We start from the raw sequence: 11,659 nt of genomic DNA, 5'->3' as shown, positions 1-11,659 counted from the left end.
TTTGTACAGTAGTATCTCACTTGCACTGTACTTACACCGGTACCAGATCACGGCTGGACTTCCGCACTTCGCTCAGTATAGCAGGTAGGCTACATCTATTTGAAGTATCCTCGAACGGTATCTTGTAAGGTGGTCTCGCCAAGCCAGCGGGGGTGTGTTCTCTGGAGACCGCTATCTTGCCTACGTATTTTGCAAACAAGCTCACTCACTCCAAGTTATCACTGCTGAAAATTGTTTATGTTTTGTGGGATAGTTCGTCTAGACACCAAAGATGGAATACAAGCCACTGAGAGTCTTCATAGACGTAATTTTCTTTATTGCAGGTAAGGAAAATAATGAAAAGATAAGATTTATTTCAACTTAAAACTTTGAGTTGTTCTAGAAGAAGTAGAACGTGAACAGTCTCATGTTTTTTTTGTTTTGTTTTCTTATTGTATTCTTCTGTACTCTGCTTGTTTTGGTGAGAGGGGTTTATGCCTGATGTGTGAAAATGTTTGTAAACAACAAGGAATGGATTTATATACTAAATACTGAAGGAGTCGGAGCATCTTTTTTCTTCTTCAGGCTTAGAATTTGTCGAATTTATGATCACTAAATAGGTGCACAAAAATGAAAGTGAGCTTGTAAGTTTCAAAATCACTGTCTATCATAACTTTTTTTAGGAATGGGAATCTGGAATAAACTATAAAGTAATGATTATGATTATAATTTTAATTTAATTGGAATAAAATTATTATTAAGTTTGTTATATAAGGGCAATCCAACAGTTAAAATAATTTCATTCATAGGAAAGCAGAAAAATAGATATTACAGAATGGTGGAAGTTTGAAATAAATCAAACCAATGCAATAGTAAGAAAGTTATGTCTTGCACATAATACAGTATTAATGATTGACTAGTGTAGACACACGCATGATCTTACCGAGAGTACTGCCTGCAACAACTCGAGTACGGCATGGGTTCCTTGTGTGGGGTGTAGGCAATCCCTTCATACCGGTACTTATATTCCGTACATTATACTTAATTTGAAATCTTCATTTTTATTTGTGTGTGTGAAATCTATAGGCTTGTATAAAAGAAATTAAAAAAAATAAAACTTTTTTTAATGTAAAATGTGGGATAAATAAACTTCAAACTTCAAACTTGAAAATATTCACATCCATAGATTGGCAGGTACTGGTAAACTGTTTAGGGTTCTACATGTAGCTGTACACAAGGTGATTGGTACTGTTTAAAAAAAAAAAAAAAATTTGATCCATGATTGTGTGAACGACAGATTGTACATACATGTATAAACAGAAATTACACATATTGATGGGAATTGAGTCCATTTCTATTACAGTATATTGTGCTATTTAGCCTAACTCCACTCCCTGGAGTTATATTTAGCCATGAATAAGAGTGATTTAATAAAAAATAATCATTGAAGTCTCCAATTTTGTAATGCAGAGTGGAATTTATAATCACTTTTTTGTGTACAAATTGGCCATTTCTTGTAGATTTTTTGGGGTGATTTTTCATTCATAATGTTATTTAAACAATATGCACTTTTAATTTTTTGTTAACCATGAAAGAGTGGTAAATATCACTAGTTGTGTCCAATTAGAGGAGGAAGAGCTGATTAATTTCGACCTTTAGAAACCCTGAACTGTTATTTAAAGATCATCATACTTGGGTTCATTATCCATGAAATCTCCCACTGCATAAATAGACCTTTTTATGATGAGATAATCATTCAATTGGGGGGCTCTTTAGCATCTATTGAGTCTGATCTATTCAAAAGTGGAAAAGTTTAGAGTTTCTAAGCCGCTTGTTTGGAATCTGTTTGTCCTACAAATGAAAAGCTAGACTGAGCACTTTCATTGATTCCGTTCAGCGTTCATTTATCTGCGAGCAGAACTAGGAGCCGTGACACTTGGCTTTCAAGAGAGGTCATTGAATGAAAGTGGATGGGTTGGAAACTTGGAATGGATCCGAGTTTCAGTCCAATGACTACCATTTTTGAGGAAAATACTGTGAACCCTGTATATTATTGAGACTGCTCAAGGAAAACATGAAAAGTTGTCTTTATACAATGTACAGGTTCCTTTAGTACAGGTTTCAATGAAGAACCATATTCAAGGGAAACAAAAAATATGGTATTTATAGACAGGTGTTCTTTCTATACAGGTGGTCACTAAATCAGGTTTGACTGGACAACAATTTACCTCTATAAATCATGGTGAACGATCATGTAACCTGTAAAACTGTAGTCCTTTATTTTTTTTAAAGCCCTTTCAACATAAGATAACTGTAACTTTTAGGCCATGATTCCTTCCTTCATGATTTCTTCAAATTTGAGGTTCTTTCTTTTCTTTTCTTGTGAGTGTATGAAAGTTCTCCTTGTCCCTCAAGAGAGCATCAAGTATTATTCATATTCAAATAAAACAATGTTTTGAAACCTAATGCAAATAAATGTCTCAGCTCGCTTGAGACCCATCTGCTCGTTGCAAAGTCCATATAGTTACACATTTATCAACAGCTTGTGTCTGGGCATTGATAGATCACTTCAAGAGTCTCATAACTACCCTTGAGGGTAGCCTGTTCGCACAGAGGATTTCTTTTTATAAAGAAACGTCTTATTAAGAATCGTCAAATAGAGCGAAAGCGGCACACATGCATTCTTGTATGAAAAGTGTAGTACAGAGATATATCTATAAAGAAACTAGTTGATTCATTGAATTGTAGAATGAAAATTCAAAGGATTGCATTTTAAAAAAAACACTTTAGAACAAATAACAAATGATAATTTTTGAACAAATGGACTTTACCTCATTTGCCACTGAATTGAAGCTTTTCTCAAGTGTTTCAATCACCAAAAGGAATTTTAGGGAACCCATAAGGGCCATATCCCTACAATGTACTCTGTATTCAAAATATGAGAATGAAATGGTATTCTATAAAGAGATATCAGAAGCTGAAATACATATTAACTCTCAATACACATTACAGTAACTTGTCATAATAGACGAGTCTAGACACATGCATGATTGTCAAAGCGAAAGGGGCACGTTACAAAGAAATATCTAGAAAGAAGTTAGCTGTGAAGAGGCCAGTTGACATATGACAGCTGTCCAGTCATCAGTGTGGGCTCATTGATGCAATGTTCACATTAGAAATGGACCCTGATTCTTTGTTGAGCTCTGTTCGAAATGATGCTCAAACCTGTGTTTCGCAATATCAAATTTTGTTACATGACATTCACACTACCGGTACTCGAGAAAATATAGCAAATGGTTTTTATACAGTTTTACAATGAAATTTGCTATTCTGAATGGGGAGGGGGTCACTTTTAGCCAAAATGGGAGTGGTGTTTCTAATACCTTTGTTGAATAATGCCCATTCCGAAGTGGCAGCGTAGCCGATGGTAGCTTTAGAACAATGGATGAGAGCTTCAAGAGTGCCAGAGTGTATTTAGCTGGCGGAAGCTGCTGGCTTTCCATTTTCTTTTACCTCCAAATGATCAGGAGAGTGATCTGAGGGTTTGTTTACCGGTAATCTTCACTTTAAAGAGCTTGGAGGAGGAGGAGGGGGAATTTCCATTGTATTCTTCTAAACAAACCTTTATGGTCAATGATTTTTATTTCTTTTACTTTAGAATGAAAGTAGAATTAAAGGATTTACTCTTCACCTGGCAAAGCTTTTTTTAAAAGAAATTTCCACTGTTCTCTAACTTCTCTTTATCCTTATAAATGGTAATTTTTGTATTTTGTTTACCCCCAGATGAGATGCTCAGTAGAATCTAAGTATTTAATTGTCTTTTTGAAATGGACTTTTGGAGAAGCAAAGTTTTTGTATCTTCCGTCCTCACAGAACTTCAGTCGACCTTGACGAATACAGAAAAGACAACTTGTTCTTTTAGGTTGCCTTATCTATTGATCTGTGTTCAGCGAAAAATCAATAGCAACTTGTTCTTGTTCTTGTTTTTGTTTTTTTGTTCTTGTTCTTTTTGGTTACTTATCTATTGATCTGTTTTCAGAGAGAAATCAATAGCTCAAGCAGCCATGCCAATATACTCCTATCTACTGCATTGTTATCCCTTTTTCTTTTCTTTATGTGACTTTTGCTCATTTCCACTTTTCTTATGTTTGAATGTTAAATACTTCCTGATCCTATAAAGTAATGAGTGTGCCCACTACTCCTGACTTTCTGCATCTCCGATTTCAAATTGGATCTTTTGATGCTTTTCCTTTTAATAGTTTCTGTTTTAAAGCTTCCAGGCCAAGTTGCCACACAAACCAATATTGGGCCAATTTGAAAGAGGCTACGTGTACATGTAGGTTGACACATGTTTTGTGATTCGACACTGAATGACCTTTCCCTCATTTTGTAATTTTTGTTCAATATCATAGAGAACTACAATTTCATAACATCTGAATCTGTCATGCTTGTGACTCGAAATGGGATGTTATTGCACTCTTTCAAAGCATTCTTGGGCTCTTTGATATTCCTTATGTCTCTCTCTTTCTCTCCCTTCCCTCTCCCTTCTTTCTTCTTTCCTCTCTTCCTCCATAGCTTCCTCTCGCCCTCCCTCCTTTTCTCTCATTCATTCTCCCTCCCTTCCTCTTGCTGGCTTCTTTCTCTCTGCATACAGTGTATGTCTCTCTCTTTTCTCGGTCTGTACCGGTATGCTCTCCTGTCACGTCTTTCTCTTCCTTTCCCTCTCTTCCTCTCCCTCTGTTCCTCTCCCTCTGTTCCTCTCCCTCTCTTCCAATCTCTACCCCTCTTGCTTTTGCTCTCTCTCCCCCTCTCTCTCTCTTTCTACTCTTTCTCCATTTTATCTCTCATTACTTTCCTTTCTTTATCTTCAAACATGCCCTCATGCCTTTAATAATGAACAAGGTCACTGACAATTTGTTTCTCTGTAAAAAATGTTCTATGTGTACAAAGCTTAGGACTAATCATTATCATTCAATCAAAATGTTTTCACATAAATGTTTATTTAACCTCCTACCCATGCACACTGGTCACTCAATCTTTACCTTATTCCTAACCATTGTACTACATGCATGGGTATCTCTCTATTTGTTTTTCTCGCTGTCACATTGGCAACAAACCCTGCATGTGTTTCTCATGTAAAGCACTCATTGATAACATCATGTTTTGACTGAAAGCTCCAGCAGATCAGATTGCCACGGCTTCAAATCACAGGAGGATTGCCACAGGGGTGAGATGAAGGTTTCTCTGCAGCCCTGGCTCTTCCGGAGGTTGATACAAATCGGTTGTGGGGGGTAGTGGTGCAGTCGACCCGCCCCCTTCCCCTATAATCATGGGATTAAACCACATGCCCCGTGAGCCTCTGATCAATGCTTTTGTCCGCCCCCACCCCCTCCCCCTCCCCCTTCCTCAATCCCCATCCTCATCTGGAAATTGGATCTTGTTTACTCTGGCAAATGAATCATGACTAATGTGGTATGACACATTTATTCCAGGAGAAACTCAAATTGAAAAAGAAATGTTCACATAGTAGAGTACATGTATATTTTAGCTGAAAATCAAGCGTTGAAAGCCAAAAGGAATTATAAAAAGTCTGTGCCAAAGTTTATTAGTTAATGCTCTTCTTGCAATATCTCTGTGATTTCTAACATATGTCCATGAACAAAAACCTCACCATGAAACTTGCCTGATAAAGCGATCAGCCAAATCATAAATGATGAGAAAACCATCACATTTTCTGGATAAAGAAAACTAGACGTTGCGTTCATATGGTAAAGTTCGAAGAGGGTGAAGTTACAACAGTTCATGGGAAAGAAATTAAAAACCTCTGCACATGGTACCCATAAATTGCAGATCCATGAGATTCAGTCATGTTGTAGAGAGTTTAAGAGGGTTATTGGATTAAAACTGCTTTGTCAAGGATCATTTAGAATTGCGAATAAAGTTTTTAAACAAATGTCATGATGGAAATCTGTATGAATTAAGTTCACAGCTTTGAGAAAGTGGAAAAGAAAACAAAATGTGATATTATACTTTATGAATCAATGGATTGCATGTGGAAATGAAATCAGTCTGTGCGGTGGTGATTTCCGTCCCTAATCTGCAGGTTTAAATAATTTCACCCTGTAATCACCCCATACTGTCGATACTTATCTCAAATGTATCTTCTATATTTATTACAGTAGTACTGGCCCTAACCCCCCCCCCTCCCAAAAAAGAAGACTAAGGTACCAGTATATTATTTACAAGGTACATTGAGTCATTCCGCTCTGGAAAGAAGAGAGCTTTATCAAATATAAGTGGGGTAATGTTAAAATTTCTTCAAAAATTGTATAATGCTGTGACAATTTTGTTTTGATCGCTTACTGATGCGAGTGACTCCACTTCACTTTGACAGTGACCTACATTTTTTGGAGGAAATGAGGTGTCTATACACTTTAGCGGTAATGAGCCGTAACACAAGATATTTATCAGTGACGATTAAATCCCGCAAAGTCCCCAGTGCAGTGAATGATTTTTGTTGAAAAAATAAGGCATTCCAATTTTTAGGGATCATTGATTTGTTCCTAATAGGGTTATTTAAATTTTTAAATATGAAAAACGTGATGAGAGCCAAAGGAGAGTTAACTCTATAAAGTATACTAATTGAACATCCTTCTGGCACTAAGTACATATTAAATACAGTAATGATAAGAGTAATGTATATTACTTATATAATTGAGATTAAATCTCAAACTAGTTCTCGTTTAATCTTTCAATTATAATAACTGTTATAAGCTACTGAAATCATGGCATCTGATTGGCTGAGAGCAAATTCGTCATAGAAATTGAGCATTTGTTTATTGATAACAAGTTTTATGAAACAGGTACATCCTTGGCGTTATCACTGCTTTTCCTGTGGGCCCTGCAATTATTATTCCCCCAGCATTACCATTCAATACACCCGGGTGTAGAGTGGCAAATGTAGGCAAAAAAACTTGTTCAAGGAAGAAAGCCTTTGTAAGCGCCAAGCGAGGATTGAACGTATATCTCTCGTATTAGAGTTGAGAGCTTTCAACAATGTACCACTGTGCTTCCACATAACACATGTAGACATGTTATTTTGGAAAGAAGTATTGTGTAACATCACATCCACCATAACATTATCCAATTAAGAATTTTCCTTTTGTGTGACTGATGAAGAAAGAATGTTACAAATTAGCTTAAGTTTAGAGGTTTTTTTTTTTCCAGAGTGGATGTCCAATTATCACAGCCAAGCGTGACTTTTATTGATTCTGGCATCTGGTTTGGTTTTATCAGACACGTACAGCATCAGGAAGTTGGCTAATCGTAGGAAATGATAATTGACGATTGTCTCTTCGCATCTTTCTTCTGTTATCCCTGGATGTTCACAGAACTTTTGAAACAGGATGAAGAGAAGGATAGAAGAGAGATGAAAGAAGACAGATAGAAGAAATATTTTTTTGAAGATGACGATTGAAGCTGCCAGAGGGAGGCTGCATTCATACAAACAGTTCTTAGCCCAGAAACACATTTCTGTAACTGTTGCGCTTGTGTCACTTTTTGTTGGTTGTAAATTTAAAATGTTTTGAGAGTGGAAGCAGGCTATTTGTAGGAAGCGATAATTGACAATTATCTCATCACATTTTTGTCTGGCATCACTGTCGATTGAAAGAGGATAGAGAGAAGGAAAGAAGAGAGATAAAAGCAGAAGATGATGATTGAAGCTTTCATCGTCAGAAAAAGGCTGCATCAGTTGTGTTATGTAATTTTCATTGGTCATAATTAAAAGATGTTTTTTAAAAGTGGAAGCGTGCTAATTGTAGGTAATGATAACTGACAATTGTCTCTTCTCATCTTTCTCTGTTTATCCATGTCCAAAGAGCTGTTGAAACAGGATGAATAAATGGTAAAATGAGAGACAAAACAAATGTTTTTGAAACTGGTGATTCAGTGAAAAAAATACACGGGCTCGGGGGGGGGGGGGGGGGAATTAGCTCCCAAAATGCTAAAAAGAGCCCCCGAAAGTCATAAAAGAGCCCACAAAAATTCGCACAGAGTTCAATAGTTCAATGCAAAACAAATTAAAGAGTGTTATTTTTCATGGAAGCAAGCTTGAAAAGTAGCCCCCTAAATGTTTAAAGTATTTTTTTCCCTGTGATGATTGAGCTGTCAGACTCAGAGTAAGGCTGCATTTATTTAATTATTTTAGACCATAATCATGTTTATGTCATGGTTTCCATCGATTGTAATTCTAATCATGTTTGAAAGTGGGAGCATCCAGGCTAATTGCAGGAAATGAGAATTGACAATTGTTCCATCACATTTTTGTCTGGCATCACTCAATGTAGGAGTAGCTGTTTAAAAAGGATAGAGAGGAGGAAAGAAAAAGAGAGAAAAAACATTGAATGTGATGATTCAGTCTGGCAATCTATGGCTGCATTCAAACTTCTTTTTCTCAGCCAAGAATCACATTTTTACATTAATTTGATTTTCGTCGGTCATAAATAAATTCCAAAACTATATTTGAAAATGGAAGTGGACTAATTGGAGGTAATTGTCTCCTTACATTTGTGTATGTTATCCCTTCGTGTCTGTGCAACTGTGGAAACTTAAAGAAGAGAAAGAAAGAAAAAGATGATGATGAGGATTTCAAGAAGAAGTAAAAGAAAAAAAAAGATGATGAAAGATAGAGAAAAGGAGATAGAATGAGTGAGAGAGAGAGATAGAGTGAGAGAGAGAGAGAGAGAGAGAGAGAGTGGGGTGTTTTAAAAATGATGAGAGATTCTTTCAGGATAAGAGTACCTCTGAAGACTGAAATCATTATTTCATGAACAACAATGACAAATCTTAAGACTAAAAGCATAGATCTCAAAACTTTGCATCATAAAACTGAGTATTGATTGGTAATAGTAATATATTGTAGCATACTTCTTCAATAAATTTGTGTAAACATATCCAAAACATGGTATTTGATTGTACAGGTACCTCTGTGCCTATTATGATTCTTGGTACTATGTGGGCCATCACGCTGGTCTGTAATGTACTGTATTTGCATTTAAAGTTTGTTTTGGCAATATGAAGTATTTTTAGCATCAATCTCAGGCAATGTGTACTTTTGTACCGTCATCTTTGAATAACAATTTAGACATAAGTAATATGTCAAGTTCATATGACGTCATGTAAGAGTGAAGCTTTTGAAGTAAGTTTGACAAGTAAATATTGTTTATGCAGGATGTGGTAAGGATAATAAGAAATTTGCTGCCAAGAGTGAGTGTGAAAGTACACAAAAGATGGGGGGGGGGGATAGGCATTATCTTGTCAATAACTGTCAATGGAGGAACCTGTTGAGTTCTTTCTAAATTCATAGTTCTATTTTGATTGTATTATAGTAAAAACATGATGAAATTCTGAAGACTACATTGCCAAATTCACAGTAAAATACAAAAAATACTGGTTACAAAATAAAGAATCAAGCTGAAAGTAGAATTTAAAAAACTCAGGTAAAAAACAGAACTCCAAGTCAGAGCAACAATAAATGCATAAACCGTATTCACGACTCCTTAAATGTTTATGATGAAGATTGAAGACCCAACAAAAATCTTGTGTGTTTTTATGATGCGCCAGTTGGCTAATTTGAAAGCCTATGATTTGGCAGTTCTATTTTTTTAGTCAGGAGAAATTCAATGTTGACTCGTCTGTCTTTTGCTATATAAGGAATTAATATTTAATCTGGTAAATCATTGATTTGGATCCAGAAGAGTGTGAACTTGTATAATTTCACACCGAGTTAACGCATGTCTGGCTCCAAACAAAGTAAATTTGAATTAATAATTGAAATTTTGTTTCACATGAAAAAAAAAAAAATTAATTCCTTATTGTCTTTTTTTCTTTCAAAGCACCTGCTCATTTTACCACATAATTTTTTTATCTTTTTGTAATTTTGTATTGGACTTAAATCGTTAACAATTTTAAACGGTTTTCCAGGGTAGGATCAAGGAAGCTGCATGATTGGTCTGTCTTTGTCTACAGTAATTAGCACTACCTTTTTTTGACAAATTCGCCGTAAGCAAACAAAGAAATGGTAGATAGAGATGGAAAGGAAACAGTTAGCTGACCTGGGATGTTCCGATTGTAAACGATTGCTGATTTTGTTTTTTCCTGGCTTAATTAGGCAGAAAGAGAAAGGAGAGTGGTCAGTGGATGAAGAGAAGAGAAAAGGGGACGGGATGGGACGGGATGGAATAGGAGGTACAGCCAACCACTCAACCTCCTTTAGCAACCACCTGTATAGAAAGACCACCTGACTATGAAGACCATATTGTTTGTTTCCCTTGAAAATAGTATCAAAGGGACCTGTACATAAAGACTACCATACTTTTCTAGACTCCTTTGAGTTTGAGCGGTTTTTACAAACAGCTTTCACTGTATTAATATTTAGACAAAATTGTACATTGTATATTAACTGGAGACATTGTAGCTTTATTCAGATTCAATTTATTGCTGCCAGCATACATACATGTACCTACCTAGGTTTGTGTTTATATATTTGTTTGCTATTGTTATAAAGCTTGTTAACATGGTAAACATTAAGACGTTGACTATGGTAAATTCTGGCTGATTTATCTTCACTTTCCTAATCACAAAATGATTGATGCAGGGAGGGAATATGAGAATATAATCGTGTAGTAAATTTGAACTAATGATATGATGAGTAACTATAAAACACTTTAAGTTATACAGATAAAACTTCATTTTTTCAAACCTTTTTTCTCCTTCAAATGTGGTATGAAAATGAGAGGGTTCAGAGGCAGAAAGGATTGGGAAGAAAATCTGGTCAGGAAATCGACAGTTATCTAAAATCTCAGACTCCCCTGGGAACTTGAATTGTACTTCGCATCCCATGGATTTTATCATTGGAAAGGTTTTAGGTTTGTGTGGGTGTGTGTGTGTGTGTGTGGGGGGGGGGGTGGAGCAATACTTAGTATTGAGAGTTATCTAAAACCATGGCCTCTCTTAATAAAAACCTTCACAATCCAGGTTTTTAATCATGGAGAGGCGTGTGCAACTGTGCATGTGCGAGTGTGTGTATTTTTTTTACACAAGCTTTAAAGTTCTTTCAATGGAACCTGACCTGCCCTTGACAACTGAAGTATGTCAATCAGCAAACAGCGACAATTAAAGGAATTAACTGCACTCTTAGATTTGTTTAAGCAATAAAGTTTGTGTTTGGCCAAGCATCCTACTTCAGATAATAAAGCTAGGCAAGTTCAAAATCAGATTTTTAGTATCACCATGTAAAACTAGGATTAAGTAATACACTTTAATACATGTTTGAGACCTACATGTACATGAACAGTTTTTTTGTTTTAACATAAAATTGGAATTCATTCCTACTTGAACATTTTTCAGAAAATAATATGGAATCTCTTATTAATCTAGTGCTTCTCATGCACGACCATGGGAATTACACCTGTAAGTTGTGGTCATACTTTTTTTCTTTTCAATACAGAGTTTTGAGAATTTGATGCACATTATACTGTAGTTGTACATTTCACCAGTGAAGAACTGCATATGTTTGTGTCACACTGAAGTGTATAGTCTGCTGTGGGAAAATATGAAAAATGAGCAACAAAAAGAAAATCTAAATAGTTGAAGTAAAATGGGGATCGAAATCAAAAGA

At 35.7% G+C, this 11,659-nt stretch overlaps 1 protein-coding gene across 1 annotated transcript in view; it reads left to right on the top strand.

Annotated features, from left to right (window-relative positions):
• The first annotated feature begins 16 nt into the window (after positions 1 to 16).
• Positions 17 to 11,659, top strand: part of LOC100893799 (phospholipid phosphatase 1) — a 79,099-nt gene continuing 67,456 nt past the window's right edge. The window contains exon 1 of the mRNA XM_030975525.1: positions 17 to 323. Within this exon, the coding sequence (XP_030831385.1) occupies positions 272 to 323 (52 nt within the window). The 5' untranslated portion in view covers positions 17 to 271. The remainder of the gene's footprint in view (positions 324 to 11,659) is intronic.

This window comes from Strongylocentrotus purpuratus, unplaced genomic scaffold (genome assembly GCF_000002235.5).
Source record: "Strongylocentrotus purpuratus isolate Spur 01 unplaced genomic scaffold, Spur_5.0 spur5_contig_867, whole genome shotgun sequence".
Lineage (NCBI taxonomy): Eukaryota > Metazoa > Echinodermata > Echinoidea > Camarodonta > Strongylocentrotidae > Strongylocentrotus > Strongylocentrotus purpuratus.
This window is presented reverse-complemented; position numbering and strand designations above follow the sequence as displayed.